This window comes from Kogia breviceps, chromosome 3 (assembly GCF_026419965.1).
Source record: "Kogia breviceps isolate mKogBre1 chromosome 3, mKogBre1 haplotype 1, whole genome shotgun sequence".
NCBI lineage: Eukaryota > Metazoa > Chordata > Mammalia > Artiodactyla > Physeteridae > Kogia > Kogia breviceps.
In genome coordinates, this window is record NC_081312.1 from 134,641,912 (window position 1) to 134,663,067 (window position 21,156).

The following is a 21,156-nucleotide window of genomic DNA, read 5'->3' on the forward strand; positions in this document are numbered from 1 at the left end:
GGATGGGAAGAATGGAGATTGTCTAAAGTAATGAGCTTGGAAAAACCAAAGCTGAGAAGAGATTTAATTGGAATATGTAGTGTAGGGTATGTATAGGGTAAATATGGACTTGATTTCCTAAATCCCAGGAGGTAATTTATGGAGTACATTACACTAAGAGATGATCCAGGCAGAAAATAGAAATAGTTCATAAGGGACTGCAATGAATTCTCATGAATGACAGTTGTGCCTGATTCAAGTTAGGAAGGCACTTGGCCTAAACTTTTAAGACTTTTTTTTGGGAGAGCAATCATGTTTTGCTTCCCAGTGTTTTTCTATGCAATATTTTTTCTACCAAGCCTTGTACCGGCTGTACAGATTACATGTTGTTGAATTTTATAGAATTTAATAAATGGCATTGTTTTGTTTTCTGTACTAGTGTGTGTGAATTAGCCAGGAAAAGCATTTAAATAGAACATAGAATCTCCATGCATGCCTCAGGCATAACGTCTTCCTTTCACAGATGGGGGGAAAATGAGGCCTCAGGGAAGAGAGGTGACTTGCCCGTATGCAAACAGCGAGTCAGTAGCTAAGGTGAGACCAGAGGGCAGGTCTCCTGACCCAGGAGTGTTGTGTGTTTTTCCATTACAGTGTGTGGATTTACATTATTGGCTGGTTAGAGAAATGAACACAGAGTAGTTAAATAATTTACCCAGGCTGCGTGGGAATTTATTGGCAGAGCCAGATGAGTTCATTCCCTATAGAACTCCCTCAGCCAAGGTGTTCTGCTGGCATGAGTAGGATTTTTTTTTTTATGAGTAGGATTTTAATGAGACAGGTAGGAAGTAATGATCGTATCTGAGTTTTTGGACTTTTTTACTTATTGCATTTTAAATAAATACTTTTTTAAAGGCTGTCTGAAACTGTTGATACTAACTTTGTTCCATTGTTCTGCACTTAATCCAAAGTACAGATAAGACTCCTGGATAGTTAATGTAATAACCAGTTATACATAGTGAAAGACAGTTTATTTTAAATTATTTCACTTAGAGTCACAACAGATTATTCTCTTTAGTTTAAGACTAATTTGTGCCTAGTATGTACTCAGTTAATGTCTTTCTTTTACTTAATTTCACATTGTAAAAACAAACAAGTTAAATTATAGTACTGTAGTTGTAGGCAAATTATTATTCTAGAAAGAGATTTATAAATCTTCTTAATATAGAGATATAATTTCTGGGTTAACTTATAATAACCTAGTTTCATATTCTTGGCTCTACCAATGTCTTGTTTCACAAGTGAAGCATTCATTCTTAACAGGGCATTATCCACCCCCAGAGGGGTGCAAATTGATTCTGGGGGGGGCAAAAAATGTATTCTTTTTATGTATAAAGCACAGATATGCATATAATGTGTAAACATAGGTATAGTATATCTGTGACATTAATATTTCAACGGGGAGGATATATCATAATTAGGAAACAAATGTCTAGAGAGGCCCTGAGGGGGGCATGTCTTTGTCCCCAGTTCCTGGCACAGAGCTCCTAATGTAATACAATAAATTACTATTTGGTTTTTGTCCTGGAGAACAGTAAAGGTGAAAATAGCATCTTTTGTTAATTCAATAACAGGCCCCTTTAAACCACACTGGAGTTTATGTTAATGGAATGACTTTTGGAAAGACCCTGAGGATGGGAGGCTGGTTGCCAGGGGAACCAACCAGTGATTAGATGATTGGAACTTTCAGCCACCCCGCCCCACCACTGACCTCTGAGGAGGGGAGTAGGGCTAGAGGTTGAGTTAATCACCAGTGGTTAATGATTTAATCAATCATTTACTTCCAATAAAAACCCTAAGCAGTGGGATTTGGAGTTTCCAGATTGGTGAACACATTGAGGTTGCTGGGAGGGTGGCATGTATGGATACCTTGCTCTGTGCATCTCCCCCATCTGGCTGTTCCTGTTATATTCTTTTATAAGAAATTGGTAATCTAGTAGGTAAACTATTTTCCTGAGTTTTGTGAGGCATTCTAGCAAATTATCAAACCTGAGGAGGGGTTCATGAGGAACCCCAGTTTATAGCCAGTTGGTCAGAAGTATAGGTGACAACCTGAGCCTTGCACTTGGTGTCTGAAGTTGGGGGTGGGGTGGGGAGTTGGGGTACAGCCTTGTGGGACTGAGCCCTTGACCTGGGGCGGGGGTGGGGGTGGGTTCTGTGCTAACAACTGGTAGTTAGCGTCAGAATTGTGTTAAATAGTAGGACACCTAGTTGGTGTCCTCCAAGAGTTGGGGAATTGCTTAGTGTGGGAAAAAAACCACACATCTGGTGTCAGAGTGTTGGTTATGAGTAGAGAAGGAAACAAGTTTTTCTTTTAGGGGCTATGTTGAAAACAGTTGAGAAACACTGAATGGAAGGATCTGGTTGTACATACTAAGTTCTACCTTAGAGGAAATCCCCAGATGTCATTGTATTCACTGTAAAGGTCAGACTTCTAAAGAGGTCAGCATTTCCACCATATGAATTAGAGACTTCAAATGGTCCAGGAAATGAAGTGGTTAGAAATGCCTTTACAGCTTGGCAGGGTTTTTTAGATGTCTCCATCTACATCAATTTGCTCACTGTATAACCTTCCCTATACTGTCTTCCCTCACATTTCCTCTACCTGAAAATCTGGCTGTGATGCAAGAAGAGCTGCCTACTTGAGTTACCCTCAGCTCCTGTTAAAGCTGGGCTTATGGCTGTGGAGACCTATCATTTGGGTCTTTATAATTTGATAATGTCCTCTTAACATCATGAAAGAGAAACTGAGGGGGCAGTGCTTTATGCCAAATGTGACAAATTTTAAAATTTGGTTTCCCACTCCCACCTCCCTTTTTGGTCTCTGGTTTTGTTGTCTTCTCTTTCCATTTGTCTGGTACATCAGAAAGCCTAGTTGCAAAGTACTTTGCTATCATTAGATAACAGAGGCATCGTGCTCAGTACTGTGCCTTGAACTTGGGAGGCTCTCGGTAAGTAAGATTTGGTTTTTTTGTTTTGTTTTGTTTTGTTTTCAACATCTTTATTGGAGTATAATTGCTTTACAATGGTGTGTTAGTTTCTGCTTTATAACAAAGTGAATCAATTATACATATACATATGTTCCCATATCTCTTCCCTCTTGTGTCTCCTTCCCTCCCACCCTCCCTATCCCACCCCTCTAGGTGGTCACAAACCACCTAGCTGATCTCCCTGTACTATGCGGCTACTTCCCACTAGCTATCTGTTTTACATTTGGTAGTGTATATATGTCCATGCCACTTTCTCACTTTGTCACAGCTTACCCTTCCCCCTCCCCATATCCTCAAGTCCATGCTCTAGTAGGTCTGTGTCTTTATTCCCATCTTACCCCTAGGTTCTTCATGACCTTTTTTTTCTTCTTCTTAGATTCCATATATATGTATTACAATATGGTACTTGTTTTTCTCTTTCTGACTTACTTCACTCTGTATGACAGACTCCAGGTCCATCCACCTCACTACAAATAACTCAGTTTCATTTCTTTTTATGGCTGAGTAATATTCCATTGTATATATATGCCACATCTTCTTTATCCATTCATCTGTTGATGGACACTTAGGTTGCTTCCATGTCCCAGATATTGTAAATAGAGCTGCAGTGAACATTTTGGTACATGACTCTTTTTGAATTATGGTTTTCTCAGGGTATATGCCCAGTAGTGGGATTGCTGGGTCGTATGGTAGTTCTATTTGTAGGTTTTTAAGGAAACTCCATACTGTTCTCCATAGTGGCTGTATCAATTTACATTCCCACCAACAGTGCAAGAGTGTTCCCTTTTCTCCACACCCTCTGCAGCATTTATTGTTTCTAGATTTTTTGATGATGGCCATTCTGACCAGTGTGAGATGATATCTCATTGTAGTTTTGATTTGCATTTCTCTAATGATTAATAATGTTGAGCATTCTTTCATGTGTTTGTTGGCAATCTGTATATCTTCTTTGGAGAAATGTCTATTTAGGTCTTCTGCCCAGTTTTGGATTGGGTTGTTTGTTTTTTTTGTTATTGAGCTGCATAAGCTGCTTGTAAATTTTGGAGATTAATCTTTTGTCAGTTGCTTCATTTGCAACTATTTTCTCCCATTCTGAGGGTTGTCTTTTGGTCTTGTTTATGGTATCCTTCGCTGTGCAAAAGCTTTTAAGTTTCATTAGGTCCCATTTGTTTATTTTTGTTTTTATTTCCATTTCTCTAGGAGGTGGGTCAAAAAGGATCTTGCTGTCATTTATGTCATAGAGTGTTCTACCTATGTTTTCCTCGAAGAGTTTGATAGTGTCTGGCCTTACATTTAGGTCTTTAACCCATTTTGAGTTTATTTTTGTGTATGGTGTTAGGGAGTGTTCTAATTTCATACTTTTACATGTAGCTGTCCAGTTTTCCCAGCAGTACTTATTCAAGAGGCTGTCTTTTCTCCACTGTATATTCTTGCTTCCTTTATCAAAGATACGGTGACCATATGTGTGTGGGTTTATCTCTGGGCTTTCTATCCTGTTCCGTTGATCTATATTTCTGTTTTTGTGCCAGTACCATACTGTCTTGATGACTGTAGCTTTGTAGTATAGTCTGAAGTCAGGGAGCCTGATTCCTCCAGCTTCATTTTTCGTTCTCAAGATTGCTTTGGCTATTCGGGGTCTTTTGTGTTTCCATACGAATTGTGAAATTTTTTGTTCTAGTTCTGTGAAAAATGCCAGTGGTAGTTTGATAGGGATTGCATTGAATCTGTAGATTGCTTTGGGTAGTAGAGTCATTTTTACACTCTTGATTCTTCCAATCCAAGAACATGGTATATCTCTCCATCTATTTGTATCATCTTTTATTTCTTTTATCAGTGTCTTATAATTTTCTGCATACAGGTCTTTTGTCTCCTTAGGTAGGTTTATTTCTAGATATTTTATACTTTTTGTTAACAGTCGTAAATGGGAGTGTTTTCTTAATTTCACTTTCATATTTTTCATCATTAGTGTATAAGAATGCCAGAGATTTCTGTGCATTAATTTTGTATCCTGCTACTTTACCAAATTCATTGATTAACTCTAGTAGTTTTCTGGTAGCATCTTTAGGATTCTGTATGTATAGTATCATGTCATCTGCAAACAGTGACAGCTTTACTTTTTCTTTTCTGATTTGGATTCCTTTTATTTCATTTTCTTCTCTGATTGCTGTGGCTAAAACTTTCAAAACTGTTGAATAGTAGTGGTGAGAGTGGACAACGTTGTCTTGTTCTTCATTTATTTGAAAATGGTTTCAGTTCTTCACCATTGAGGATGATGTTGGTTGTGGGTTTGTCATATATGGCCTTTATTATGTTGAGGTAAGTTCCCTCTATGCCTACTTTCTGCAGGGTTTTTATCATAAATGGGTGCTGAATTTTGTCAAACGCTTTCTCTGCATGTATTAAGATGATCATATGGTTTTTCTCCTTCAATTTGTTAATATGGTGTATCACGTTGATTGATTTGCGTATATTGAAGAATCCTTGCATTCCTGGAATAAATCCCACTTGATCATGGTGTATGATCCTTTTAATGTGCTGCTGGATTCTGTTAATGTGCTGTTTGCTAGTATTTTGTTGAGGATTTTTGCATTTGTGTTTATCAGTGATATTGGCCTGTAGTTTTCTTTCTTTGTGACATCTTTGTCTAGTTTTGGTATCAGGGTGAGGGTGGCCTCGTAGAATGGGTTTGGGAGTGTTCCTCCCTCTGCTATCTTTTGGAAGAGTTTAAGAAGGATAGGTGTTAGCTCTTCTCTAAATGTTTGATAGAATTCGTCTGTGAAGCCATCTGGTCCTGGGCTTTTGATGGCTGGAAGAGTTTTAATCACAGTTTCAATTTCAGTCCTTGTGATTGGTCTGTTCATATTTTCTGTTTCTTCCTGGTTCAGTCTCGGCAGGTTGTGCATTTCTAAGAATTTGTCCATTTCTTCCAGGTTGTCCATTTTATTGGCATAGAGTTGCTTGTAGTACTCTCTCTTGATCCTTTGTATTTCTGCAGTGTCAGTTTTTACTTCTCCTTTTTCATTTCTAATTCTATTGATTTGAGTTTTTTCCCTTTTTTTCTTGATGAGTTTTATCAATTTTGTTTATCTTCTCAAAGAACCAGCTTTTAGTTTTATTGATCTTTGCCATCGTTTCATTCATTTCTTTTTCATTTATTTGTGATCTGATCTTTATGTTTTCTTTCCTTCTGCTAACTTTGGGGGTTTATTGTTCTTCTTTCTCTAATTGCTTTAGGTGCAAGGTTATGTTGTTTATTGAGATGTTTCCTGTTTCTTAAGGTAGGATTGTATTGCTATAAACTTCCCTCTTAGAACTGCTTATGCTGCATCCCATAGGTTTTGGGTCATCATGTCTCCATTGTCATTTGTTTCTAGGTATTTTTTGATTTCCTCTTTGATTTCGTCAGTGATCACTTCGTTATTAAGTAGTGTATTGTTTAGCCTCCATGTGTTTGTATTTTTTACAGATCTTTTCCTGTAATTGATATTTAGTCTCATAGCATTGTGGTCAGAAAAGATACTTGATATGATTTCAGTTTTCTTAAATTTACCAAGGCTAGATTTGTGACCCAAGATATGATCTATCCTGGAGAATGTTCCATGAGCACTTGAGAAAAATGTGTATTCTGTTGTTTTTGGATGGAATGTCCTACAAATATCAATTAAGTCCATCTTGTTTAATGTATCATTTAAAACTTTTGTTTCCTTATTTATTTTCATTTTGGATGATCTGTCCATTGGTGAAAGTGGGGTGTTAAAGTCCCCTACTATGATTGTGTTTCTGTTGATTTCCCCTTTTATGGCTGTTAGTATTTGCCTTATTTGAGGTGCTCCTATGTTGGGTGCATAAATATTTACAATTGTTATATCTTCTTCTTGGATTGATCCCTTGATCATTATGTAGTGTTCTTCTTTGTCTCTTGTAATAGTCTTTATTTTAAAGTTTATTTTGTCTGATATGAGAATTGCTACTCCAGCTTTCTTCTGATTTCCATTTGCATGGAATATCTCTTTCCATCCTCTCACTTTCAGTCTGTATGTGTCCCTAGGTCTGAAGTGTGTCTCTTGTAGACAGCATATATATGGGTCTTGTTTCTGTATCCATTCAGCGAGTCTGTGTCTTTTGGTGGGAACATTTAATCCATTTACATTTAAGGTAATTATCGATATGTATGTTCCTATTCCCATTTTCTTAATTGTTTTGGGTTTGTTATTGTAGGTCTTTTCCTTCTCTTGTGTTTCTTGCCTAGAGAGTTCCCTTAGCATTTGTTGTAAAGCTGGTTTGGTGGTGCTGAACTCTCTCAGGTTTTGCTTGTCTGTAAAGGTTTTAATTTCTCCGTCAAATCTGAATGAGATCCTTGCTGGGTAGAGTAATCTTGGTTGTAGGTTTTTCTCCTTCATGACTTTAAAAGTGTCCTGCCACTCCCTTCTGGCTTGCAGAGTTTCTGCTGAAAGATCAGCTGTTAACCTTATGGGGATTCCCTTGTGTGTTATTTGTTGTTTTTCCCTTTTTGCTTTTAATATGTTTTCTTTGTATTTAATTTTTGATAGTTTGATATGTCTTACATATATAAGATATGTCTTATATATAGTTTGATATGTGATAGTTTTGATAGTTTAATATGTGTCTTGGCGTGTTTCTCCTTGGATTTATCCTGTATGTGACTCTCTGTGCTTCCTGGACTTGATTAACTATTTCCTTTCCCATATTAGGGAAGTTTTCAACTATAATCTCTTCAAATATTTTCTCAGTCCCTTTCTTTTTCTCTTCTTCTTTTGGGACCCCTGTAATTCGAATGTTGGTGTGTTTAATGTTGTCCCAGAGGTCTCTGAGACTGTCCTCAGTTCTTTTCATTCTCTTTTCTTTATTCTGCTCTGCAGTAGTTATTTCCACTATTTTATCTTCAAGGTCACTTATCTGTTCTTCTGCCTCAGTTATTCTGCTATTGATCCCTTCTAGAGTATTTTTAAATTTCATTTATTGTGTTGTTCATCATTGCTTGTTTCCTCTTTCGTTCTTCCAGGTCCTTGTTAAATGTTTCTTGCAATTGTCTATTCTATTTCCAAGATTTTGGATCATCTTTACTATCATTATTCTGAATTCTTTTTCAGGTAGACTGCTTATTTTCTCTTCATTTGTTAGGTCTTGTGGGTTTTTACCTTGCTCCTTCATCTGCTGTGTGTTTTTCTGTCTTTTCATTTTGCTTATCTTACTGTGTTTGGGGTCTCCTTTTGCAGGCTGCAGGTTTGTAGTTCCCGTTGATTTTGGTGTCTGTCCCCAGTGCCTAAGGTTGGTTCAGTGGGTTGTGTAGGTTTCCTGGTGGAGGGCACTAGTGCCTGTGTGTTTTGGGGTGTCTGTGGCCTTATTATGATTTTAGGCAGCCTCTCTGCTAATGGATGGGGTTGTGTTCCTGTCTTGCTAGTTGTTGGGCATAGGGTGTCCAGCACTGTAGCTTGCTGGTCGTTGAGTGAAGATGGGTCTTGGTGTTGAGATGGAGATCTCTGGGAGATTTTCGCCGTTTGATATTATGTGGAGCTGGAAGGTCTCTTGTGGACCAGTGTCCTGAAGTTGGCTCTCCCACCTCAGAGGCACAGCACTGACTCCTGGCTGGAGCACCAAGAGCTTGTCCTCCACACGCCTCAGAAGAAAGAAAGAGAGGGAGGGAGGGAGATGATAAAATAAAATAAAGTAAGATAACATAAAATAAAGTTATTAAAGTAAAAAATAATTATTAAGAAAAATTATTTTTAAGTTAAAAAAAAAAAAAAAAAAAAAAAAAAAATGGACGGACAGAACCCTAGGACAAATGGTGAAAGCAAAGCTATACAGACAAAATCTCACACAGAGGGCTTCCCTTGTGGCATGGTGGTTGAGAGTCTCCCTGCCAATGCAGGGGACACGGGTTCGTGCCCCTGTCCGGGAGGATCCCACATGCCGCGGAGCAGCTGGGCCTGTGAGTCATGGCCTCTGAGCCTGCGTGTCCGGAGCCTGTGCTCCACAACGGGAGAGGCCACAACATTGAAAGGCCCCCGTATCACAAAAACAAAACAAAACAAAACAAAACGCCTCACACAGAAGCATACACATACACACTCACAAAAAGTGGGAAAGGGGAAAAAATAATCTATCTTGCTCCCAGAGTTCACCTCCTCAATTTGAGATGATTCGTTGTCTATTCAGGTATTCCACAGATGCAGGTTGCATCAAGTCGATTGTGGAGTTTTAATCCGCTGCTTCTGAGGCTGCTGGGAGAAATTTCCCTTTCTTTTCTTTGTTCACACAGCTCCCAGAGTTCAGCTTTGGATTTGGCCCCGCCTCTGCGTGTCAGTTTCCTGAGCGCGTCTGTTCTTTGCTCAGACAGGACAGGATTAAAGGAGCTGCTTATTCGGGGGCTCTGGCTCACTCAGGCCAGGGGAGGGAGGGGTACAGAGTGCGGGGCGAGCCTGCGGCAGCAGAGGCCAATATGACGTTGTGCCAGCCTGAGGCGTGCCATGCGTTCTCCCGGGGAAGTTGTCCCTGGATCACGGGACCCTGGCAGTGGCGGGCTGCACAGGCTCCCAGGAGGGGAGGTGTGGATAGTGACCTGTGCTTGCACACAGGCTTCTTGGTGGCAGCAGCAGCAGCCTTAGCATGTCATTCCCATCTCTGGGCGTCTCGTGCCGTCTCTGTATCTCCTTTAAGCAGCACTCTTAATCCCCTCTCCTCGCGCACCAGGAAACAAAGAGACAAGAAAAAGTCTCTTGTCTCTTTGGCAGCTCCAGACTTTTCCCGGACTCCCTCCCGGCTAGGCTAGCCATGGCACACTAACCCCTTCAGGCTGTGGTCACACCGCCAACCTCAGTCCTCTCCCTGCATCCAACCGAAGCCCAAGCCTCAGCTCAGCCCCTGCCCATCCTGGTGAGTGAGCCGACAAGCCTCTCGGGCTGGTGACTGCTGGTCAGCACCGATCCTCTGTGTGAGAATCTCTGCCTTCCCCTTTGCACCCCTGTTGCTGCGCTCTCCTCCGTGGCTCTCAGATTTGGTTTTAAGATCAAGGAAGAGAAGTTGGTTAGTAGGAGTCTGATGACATGTTTTGTGTTGTTTCAGATGAAGTTGTCACTCATTGTTTCACATAGGAAGGTAGCATTATGCACAGTGTCCTTGTTTAGCGTGTCAGTTTAACAATACCCCCAAGCTCCCCACCCCCTACCCCAGGCTTTGTCACCTGAGCACTGGTGAGTACCATGGGGCGTTTAGTTGGCTCTTGGGTGTTCAGTGGGTTTTTGTTTGGTTGGTTTTGGTTTTATTTCTTACAAATACCACCACTGAGAGAAGGATCAGGAAGGGAAATTCTGTGATCTTTTAGTGTTTCTAATCAGTGAAGGAGTGATTAGACTGAACAAATATTACAGGGTTGTGACATTGATCCCCAAGTGGTAAGCAGTAATTGTGGAGATTGGATTTCAAAAGCTCTGATAGTTTACTTTCAGTTTATCTATTATAATATTTAATATCCAGTGATGCAGGTGGCTAAGGATTAAGTGGAATTAATAGTAGAAACAGTTCTTTCTTTTGGTAGTTTTCTATGCCTTCCCATAATAAATGAAAAGAATTGATCATCAGTATGTACTTGGTAACAAAGAACCATGGCAGAAATCCCAGATTTCATTTTAAGGAATCCTTTGCAACTGATGTACAGAGCATTGTCAAGAATTGAGTACCAAAACACAAGGTCTGTCTGGCTACCTGATACCTGGGCTACTCGCCTGAGAACGTAGACAGCTACTACCTTTAATATATATATATATTTAAGAGAGAGTAAAAAAAAAGAAAGCGATGGTTAAATAAAAACTTAAATTTAATGTCACGGAAAATAAAACAACATCAAATTAGTGAACGGAATGGTTAATGAAGAAGGTTCTAGTGGGGTCTGTCTCTGCCTGGGTGATTTTTTAAAAATATATTTATTTATTTATTGGCTGCATTGGGTCTTCTGTTGCTGCGCACGGGCTTTCTCTAGTTGTGGCGAGCAGGGGCTACTCTTCATTGCGGTACGCAGGCTTCTCATTGCCATGGCTTCTGTTGTCACGGAGCACAGGGCTCTAGGTGTGTGGGCTTCAGTAGATGGAGCATGCGGGCTCTAGTTGTGGTGCACGGGCTTAGTTGCTCCAGACATGTGGGACCTTCCCAGACCAGGGCTTGAACCCATGTCACCTGCATTGGCAGGCGGATTCTTAACCACTGCGCCACCAAGAAGTCCCCTGCCTGGGTGATTTTGGGAAAATGGCCTCATGTCTCTGGACTCCAGTTGCCTAACCTCTAGCATAGAATAGAATTATATCAACATTACATTCTACAGAACTGAGTTCCTTGAGACAAGAGTGAGTTGTTCCCATTTTTTTATCCCAGCACCTAACATTGTGGAACTGAAAAAATGATTTGAATAATCTCTGTCAGTTGTCTCACTGTAAATGTTGTGGTCAAAATAAAATAAGTGAAATACATATTGACTTTTAGGTAGAGTGCATAATTTGGAGGAGTGTGTGTTGTAAGAGCAGAAGGGGAAGGAGGAATTGTGAAAAATCAGAGAAGATGGAAAGCAATAAATGTATGTGTAAAATAATGAGACTGTTTTTTAAAAAATCACCCCCAAAATTGTCCATAGGCAAACAAATGGTGGGAAATCACTTCAAATTAGTCACCACGAAGGCACTGCAGGCCTCCTTCTGTGGCCACCTTCCAAAACATTTTTGGTAGTCATTCTTTGGAATTATTTTTAGAGCTGGTTATGAACTACATAAGAAAAGTCATCTTTTTCTTAATGATAAAGTTTTGTTTCGTTCTCTCTCATTATTCCCCACACTTGGTTCTGAATGGCTTTTGACTTGATTGTAAACATTCCTTTGAGGATTTTCAAGAGGGTGCTTCAGGCTCTGGAGATAGGACTTACAGTGGAACCATTATTGGAATTAGTGTAAAACTTTCCTTTACAACTTTGGTAAAAAAACAGTACTCATTTTGATATTTAATTCAGTTTGTTAAGAATTTGTGTGTATGCATGCACAGAAAAAAAGAATAGGAGGACATTTACCAAAGTATTAATTGACATCTTTGGTGATTTAGTTTTCTTCTTTATACTTTTCTCTATTTTCCAAATTTTATACAATGAACATATCATTTACAATCAGGAAAAAGGACAAAAAAACATAGCCTGGTTACTTTCTGGTCACCAGAAAGTTCATTATATGTTCAAGTATTGGCAGAGACAGTTCTTGACTTGTGAGTACGTGTCCCAGGTGTCAGAGGGAGAGCAGAGATTCACTTTTCTGAATCCAAAGCTGATGATGGAGCCAGATTTAGTGCTTAAGCCTGTTTTCCTAAAGAAGCACTGTTTTTAATAATATACTTTAACGTTTTACCTTTTTCAAGCAGTAGTTTAGTAAAAGACAAGAGATTGGTTCTAATTCTTTTGTGATTTTAAAAACATTTCATTTCCATTTGTCACACAGAAGTGGAATGTGAGATAAAGTATATGCTTATTTTCCAACCTTCTCTAATGCTTGCAGTCTCTGTCTGACAGTCATGTCAGGCTGTCAGCGGATATCTCAGCATCTCCCCTGTACACTTAGCACTGTGCTGGGAGCTGAGGAAGGTGGAAGAACCCTTAGCTCCCGTCTCTGTCTGCAAGGAGTTTATAATATAGTTTAGGATGGCAGATAGACTCAAGATAAGTATTTACACTAGCACAGTAAGGACAACAAGGCAAATGGCACTGAGGGAGCTGAAATCATCTAGAGAAGTTTCCCAGAGTAAGGGGAGGATGTTTGTAATGCTGACAGGAGGTAAAGGTAGAATCTTAAACGCTTTTATTATTTTTCCATTGAAAAATCCTTCCAAGAAATGACTTAAAACCTGAGCGTTATAGCCCCAAATTTCCTGTCCTAATTAGATCTATATTAGTGGTTCTCAACTGAAGGCAGTTTTGCCCCCCTCTCCCCTGCGGACATTGGCAGTGCTACAGGCATTTGGTAGTATAGGCGGGGATGTACAGGACGCCCCCTTGCCCCTCATCCCCATACACACTCAAATGTCTATAGTGCTGAATTTGAGAAACCCTTGTCTATATATACTTGAGGGACAGTGAAGGGACACTGGGGCCTAACCACCTGTCTGCCACTAGTTTTATGTAACCAGTGAGTGCCTCCAGGAGTTATGGGGGCTGGGCTGGGATAAATTAATGAGAGGCATTGAAGTGGCATATGATTAATTATTCAGTCCTCAGCTGTTCATCTTAGTTCAGTTGAAATCAGTCTAAACCAGGGAAGTAATGAAGGATTACTGACAAAAGAGAACTATATGTGAATAAAAAGATATCTTTTTGCACTTAATCCAAGTTTTGTGTTGTCATATTCAGTATTTGTATATCAAGCATTGAATGTCTCTTTGCTCTTTATATGATACCTGTGAGCTTAATGGAAATTAATTAGAATCAGAGAGTTCTGGATTTCACATTCAGGTTCTAGCTATATGACTTTGAACAAGTTGTCTAATCTCTTCGAGTTATACTTTACTCTGTAAAAAATATAATAAATCCTCTGTAGAAGATAAATAAGTGTGCCTGTATTTTTTTTTTTTTTTTTTTTTTTTTGCGGAACGCGGGCCTCTCACTGTTGTGGCCTCTCCCGTTGCGGAGCACAGGCTCAGTGGCCAAGGCTCACGGGCCCAGCTGCTCCGCGGCATGTGGGATCTTCCCAGACCGGGGCACGAACCCGCGTCCCCTGCATTGGCAGGCGGACTCTCAACCACTGTGCCACCAGGGAAGCCCGAGTGTGCCTTTAGATTTGTAAAGAGATATCCAAATATTTCATATATTTCAAGTTTTCTTGAAACTTCCTATTGAAAAATAAAATAAAAGCTCCTCCACAAACCTTGAGAATTTCCCATTGCTAACCTTTATTCTAGAGGCTATGGTTTTGTTTCTGACAAAATTCTTCCTGGAAGAGTTTTATGCAAATGACCAGTACTGAACTAGTGTTTTTAGGACCAGAGTTTAGTATACTTACTATTCCTTCTAGAATAACTTATTTTACATCACTTAACAATTTCTCCTTTCTGCAGCTCTCTGAAGTTCCAGAAGAATCAGCTGAGTAGGTAGATTAATTTATTCCTTCCTAGTGGAGTATTTTGAGTGTCAATAAAACCAGAGATGCTAAAACCAATTTCAACAACTATCTGCTAAAAGAATAAATCCTTCTTAATGGGGATGACATTTCCATGCCCTGAATCCTGGGGAGAAAAATCTGGCAAACAAGAAAAGATTCAGATAATTCTTTTCTGTGAGAACAATAGTTTTACAGTGGGTGCACATGGGCAGAATTTTGCTAAACATTGAACTAGGGAAAATGGAGAGTTTCTTTAAAACCATAGGTGTATAAAACATGCAGGGTTTTTTTAGCAACATTAATGTGCAAGCAGTCTGCTTTGGATAAACAAAAATGAATTGCTTTTCTAATTGTGAAAATTTATATGTCTCTAACTTCCCTAAAATATAAGCAGCGGTCGGAAAAAGTCATGTACCACAATGTTCATTGCAGCTCTATTTACAATATCCGGGACATGGAAGCGACCTAAGTGTCCATCGACAGATGAATGGATAAAGATGTGGCACATATATACAATGGAATATTACTCAGTGATAAAAAGAAACGAAACTGAGTTATTTGTAGTGAGGTGAATGGACATAGAGTCTGTCATACAGAGTGAAGTAAGTTAGAAAGAGAAAAATAAATACTGTATGCTAACACATATATAAGGAATCTTAAAAAAAAAAAGGTTATGAAGAACCTAGGGGCAAGATAGGAATAAAGACACAGACGTAGAGAATGGACTTGGGACATGGGGAGGGGGAAGGGTAAGCTGGGATGAAGTGAGAGAGTGGCATGGACATATATACGGTACCAAATGTAAAATAGATAGCTAGTGGGAAGCAGCCGAATAGCACAGGAAGATAAGCTTTGTACTTTGTGACCACTTAGACGGGTGGGATAGGGAGGCTGGGAGGGAGATGCAAGAGGGAGGAGCTATGGGAATATATGTATATGTATAGCTGATTCACTTTGTTATAAAGCAGAAACTAACACACCATTGTAAAGCAATTATATTCCAATAAAGATGTTTAAAAAAATTTTAGAGAAAAAAATATGTATAAGCAGTGGAAAAGAGTGAACTCACATTAGTTGACTAAATTCTCCATTGTTTATAAGAAAATACTGAGCAAAAGTTCTTCCAGCTTTCATTAGCCTGAAACCTGATTATAAACTCATAGTCATCTGTGGACCTTAAAAGGATTCTGGCATTTAAGTTTCTTTTTTTTCTATTAAGTAATTTAAAATACCGAATTCAGAGCTAACTATCAAGCTAAAGAATGCCATTTTACTTTATAAAATCACAAATATCTAGAGCAGAAAGGACCTTAACAACCATGTCCAGCAACCCTCTTTTTTTTTTTTTTTTTTTTTTTACAAATCAGAGGATTGAGGCACAGAAAGATTGATTGATTTGTCCAAGGTCATAAAGGTGGGCAGAGCCAGGAGTGGAATCCAGGTTTTCTGACCACTAGCCCAGTCTTCTTTCCACTATTTGGACTTTTCCATAATTTTATTCATTATTAGAATTGGGACATTCAAATTTTTTTATTGTGGTAAAATACACATAGCATTTAATCATTAAACATTTAAAAATCTCTTTAAATAGGCAAACACATGAATATGGAGCAAACACATGAATATGGAACAAAAATCAAAAGGTACACAAAGGTTTATGGTATACGGTTACTAGTTCAGCTCCCTGTCACTCCTGTGCATCCCAGATCCCCTTCTTGGAGGCAGCCACTGTAAATAATGAGGCATTTTAAATAGACCATTTTGGTCTAATAACGTGTCTAAACTGACATTGTATTGTATTATTCTTCAGGGATTGCAGTTTGGCCTGCCAAGTTTAGGTAATGCCCAACAAAGGAAAAACATAAGCCGTGGAATTGGAATATGGAGAGAGATTTGTGAACTGATTTGAAAATTACCCACAGTCCAAGTTATTTTCAGTAATAGAAGTGAGGGCTCTCTTGCATCAGTACTCTCTTACTCAAATAATGCCTTTTGTACAAAGAGCCTAAAGTATTTTATAAGAGCTCTCATGTATCCTCATGACATGTAAAATCCCTGAGTATTGCATAACTGCTTACAACTGCTTTAGAGTCTATAGCACATTGGCCACAAGAAAGAATTATGTTGATGTTTGAATAAACACCCCCAGGCTCTGTGAAACCATCAGTGTGGGACATCACATGGATCTGCTTCTCTCAGCTTCTGAGGCTCCACGGCCTACCTGATAAAACAGCCCCTGGTTCTTGGATGGGGTGCATCCAGGCATTGGGGCTGGAGAGTTCCTCACAGACTGGACATGTTGCCTGAAGGAGTGAGAGGGGCCTCCAGGAGTACATGTGTACCTTTGGTTGTGGAGCAGGAAAAGCAGCAGGGCAGCTGCAGGCTCTTGGTACTGCCCAGTGCCTTTTGTAGCCTTAAAGCACAGGTGTTGACTCTGCTAGATAGCCGCTGCAGTAAGTAGGCGACTGCCCACGTGGTGAGGGGTCAGCCTGGGAAAAGCTGCAGGCCCAGACCCCACATGCCACAGTCGGGCTTCCTCCCAGTTTAAAAGGCAAATCCCCCCAAGTGAAAGGGAAGAAGAGGAGACTGCAACTGTTTATATTTCTGTGATACTTTGTGTGACTATCTGACAACAGGTTTCACCTGGCAAGGGAGAGGACCTAGGAGGTCTGTAGGTTGTTTTGAAGACAGATGAGAATGCGTCCAGAGAAAGGCGAGGTGGGAAGAAGTTGTCTTCCTGAGAGAGCAGTTCTTTGACTTCTGTACCACTAGACTCTTGAGTCATTCTATTCTCAGGCAGTGTTTTTTTGTTGTTGTTTGTTTTTTGGGTTTTTTTTTCCCAATTTTCCTGATCCTAAGTACTCTCCTGGAGTACTTGCTAAAAGTTCAAATTCCTTGGCCTCTGTTCCATAGATGCCGCCTCAGTCTGAAGTTGGGTCCTTGAATACTGGGTAATTTTAATAAGCATCCAGGTGATTTGGGGGAACGCTGTCAGATCAGGACTGGGTTCTGATATTTTGCTCTAGATTTGTCCTCCATTATAAATATAAATATCGGAAGTATTGGGAACCTCAACTGCATAAACAGAGCTTTATTTCAAGAAAGAATGAATGTTCATTTCACCTGATAATAATGCCTTATTGATTCTTTTTAATGTTTTTTAATTGTTTAAAACACTGAAGTATTAGTTCATAGTAACTATTAAAACATCAGTTCTGTTAATCTTTGCAAACAGAACTACTGAACGGCCTTTTGTTTGTTGTAATGGCCCTGCCGTATATTTGACCTGGACTAATACTATGTGATTTAAAGTTATCTGGAATTTAGAGTTTTGTAATTGATAGTAACTGTTTTTTATAGTTAGAACTTTTATAATGAGGAAATAGCTATTATTTCATCATCACAGTCATTTTAACAGTTTTAAATGTAAATTAAAAATTTCAGTGATTGTATTTTTTCTTTTCAGATAGGAACCAAGGCTTTAACCTTCTCAGCTCTTTGGCTGGAGCAAACCATAGCACTGGATCAGCAGAGACCTGCCACTCAGAGGTAAAGATTTTTCCTGGATCTTTTCTCTTCTTTGGCTTTAATTTATACTCATCATTATGAATCTTTACACCATTCATCATTTTCTCCTTTCCATTTAAGAAGTGGCAGAGAATATTAGCCATAGATAAAAGGAGAACCTAAAACAGCCCTCTTTATGCCTGCTACATGTTAAGAGCAGGCTAGTTCAGCATTAAAGCAGTAAGCCCTTTCAAGATATTTGCAATTTGGTCTGTTCCATGTGTTTTTGCTAGAGTGCTTTTAAAAATGTGCTAGGATTTCCTTAAGGCATAAAGTTGCCACCAAATCTTTAAATATAAAATAAAATTTATGGTTCTTTTTAAGTACTTCCTGTGTCCTGTACAATCTGAGGCAAGGTCCTTGCCCTTAATGAGCTTAAATAGGCTGATTTTAACCCTCTGTCTTCAAGGACTTTGGTCCAGGTCTGCCTTGGTTGGCAGGTTGGAACCACGAACACATTATGTAGTGCCACATTGTCTTTCTGGGACCTTCTTCCTCAGTCTCTGAGCTGTTTGTGATAGGATCTTATACATTTTCAGATTTTGAATAAAACATGATCTTAAAACAAACAATTTGTTTTAATAGTCAACAGCAAAATCATAATACTTTTAAATTTTTCCTTGAGGAGAAACACTGCTGAGTTAATGAATTTTTAGCCTTTTGTTTAATGTGACCTTGATCCTTCTTCCATCTCTCTTTGTGTCTGGCTCCTATTACTACTTCTCCAAAGCTCAGTGGGTGGAAGTACGAGCCTTTTTGGATTTAGTTTGGAAGCAACCTCCTGTTAAATTATTGCTTGTGTGTATTTTCCTCACCAGCAGCCCCAGTTGCCAGCAGCAGAGAGGACTGAACCCCTCTTGGATAATCGAGGTGGTGCATCTAATACAACAGACACTCAGGTCGATAGCATCGTGGGTAAGCACCTCTCTGGCTGCTAAGTGACAGCTCTGTGGAACTTGCAGTAGCCCATGTATCGGGGCATAAATCATCCAAGGGGAAATTGACTTTAAATGAGGACGACGGAAGGAAACTGATAGTGCACCCCAAATGAATGTTAGCCTTGTGGACAGCTGTCAGAAAAAAGGAGGGCGAGTAAATACATTACAAATCTGTGGGCACCATTGTCCTGCTGATTCTCTTAGCAGGATCGTGATTATGATCATCTTAGCTAGAGCAGACAGAACCAGGCGGTGAAACAGCTTTGTATCTCCATATGACACAGTTTTTTCATAGTATTTCACAGTAGTCAAAATTGATGGTAACAAGAAAAATACAGCTTTATAAGCCCTCCCATATCTTTTAAAAATTCTTTTATGTCCACATTCTCATTTGGTAATGAAGTTTGGCAGAGAAGTTATTTTACAGAGATGAAGATGAGGCCCAGAGCAGTTTAATAACTTGTCCAAGGGCACCTAACAAGAAGGTCCTAGAGCTGAAACTGGAATCCAGTTTGCTGCCCAAAAGGCAGAAAATCAAGGAGCTTAGTTAACAATAACTATAAACGTTCTTTTGTCGGGGAGCTACTGACATCACTACTTGTTTTTATGCCACAGAGGGCCCATGTGCCAGTAATAAGTTTTAAAAACTTTTTTTTTCTGTTTATAAGATAATCCATGTAGAAAACTCAAATGATTGGTTATAGAAACAAATTAAGAAGGAAAAATTGGTATATAATCTCTCTCTCTAGTTTATTCAACCTCTTCCTCTCAGTTGAACCCTTCATATTAGCTTCTAAACCTGCTAAAATCTCTGCCATGAAAACAAACCATTGACCACACTAACTTAAAGAATTTGGGAAAATGGTATTCTGACTGAATACCATGAGGCCAAAACCAAAAAGAAATGAACAGAAATCCTGCACTCTATTTAATAAATTTGATTCTTACAGGGGTATGGGTTCAAAATTCTGAATATTTATATGTAATATATTTTATATATATTACAGTTGAAAGAATAAGAAAATATAGCATAGATAATGAGAGCTAGGTTTCTCACTGTCAGAGAAAGAAGTTACAAATAAGAAAAAGGGAAGGCTGGGATGAACTCTTTGGTACTGAACTAGAATTGAAGGTATCAGTATGAACTCTTGGGTTTTAAAATATAGTTAGAGCAATAGAGAAATAAACATAGATATGTGTATGCATGTGTACATACATATATATATTTCCTAGCTCTGTCCACTGGGAGGACCTAGAAGCAACAATAATAGCAGTTGACATACTTAGCACTTAGATCTTGGTTTCTAAATACCATTCTCCAAGAAAAGGTACCAGGGCTACTTGGAGAATTGGTTAATTCAGGGCTGGGGCAGGAAAAATGCAGGATGAAAATGGAGCATCATGGTGCCAGAAAGTAAGGAAGTGCTCAAAAAAAGAATGGGGGCATGTTGAAAGCGCACAGGAGCCAACCTGAAAGAGCTTCCAATGGCTAAAGCTGGAACAATTTGACCAGCAAAGTAAATTAACATAGTATTGGGCTGTAACCCATAGAATAAAATACATATCCATGAATCCATACTAATTTAAATAAATAATTGAATAAATGCATAACTGGAAAAGGCTTCTCCTCCTTACAGAAGAATTCCAGTTAATACATGTAGACATTATGAAGGAAATAGAAAATTACCCTTAGCCACACACCACAGTAATAGTTGTCGCAGGCAAGATCCACTGATGGATGGTGAAATTAGTAGATGAAAGTTTAAGAAGAAACAGGTCATTTCCATAGTCAAAAAGTATCTTTCCCAAGTTATTTATTACGAAGGGGAAAATAGTAACTTTATACTGGAAAAACCTGGCAGATACCACTTTAAGTGATGAAAGGTTACATCACCAGTAACAGGACATATTGACATCATCTCCCTCCAATATGATGCACTGAAAGGGCACTCACTTCTGTGGTGTTCCTGCCAAAGGTCCATAACCTCAATCTAATAATAAGAGAACATCAGACAAACCCAAGTTGAGGGATATTATGCAAAATAACTGGCCAGTACTCTTCAGAAGTGTCAGAATCATGAGAGACAAGGCAGGACTTAGGAACTGTCACAAATTGGAGAAGACTAAGGAGATTTGACAACTAAATTCTGTGTAGAATCCTGAATTGGATCCTGAAACAGAAAAAAGGATATTAGTGGAAAAACTGATGAAGGTTGAATGAAGTCTGTAGTTTAGTCAGTAGCATTGTTCCATTATTAACTTCATGATGTTTATCATTGTACCATGGTTATATAAGATGTTAACACTGAGGGAGGAGGGTGGGGGAAGGGCATATCGGAAGGCTCTGTACTATTTTTGCAACTTTTTTGTAAGACTACAATTATTTCAAAATTCTTTAAAAAGACAAAACCAAACAAACAAAAGTGAAGCACTTCCTCAACCCCACATTTCCCTCCTCTCTTTACTTATTTCCATTCCTCAACT

General features: G+C 39.1%; 1 protein-coding gene across 3 annotated transcripts in view; it reads left to right on the top strand.

Moving 5' to 3' along the window:
• AAGAB (alpha and gamma adaptin binding protein) overlaps window positions 1–21,156 on the top strand; it is a 97,352-nt gene that overhangs the window by 57,118 nt on the left and 19,078 nt on the right. For 2 of the 3 annotated variants that reach the window (XR_010839778.1, XM_059059557.2), the window contains exons 6-7: window positions 17,634–17,716; window positions 18,553–18,649. Coding sequence is in view for 2 of the 3 variants with exons in the window: in XM_059059557.2 (XP_058915540.1) it covers window positions 17,634–17,716; window positions 18,553–18,649 (180 nt within the window). In the remaining variant the exon portion in view is untranslated. The remainder of the gene's footprint in view (window positions 1–17,633; window positions 17,717–18,552; window positions 18,650–21,156) is intronic. The other variant, XM_059059558.2, reaches the window with a different exon arrangement.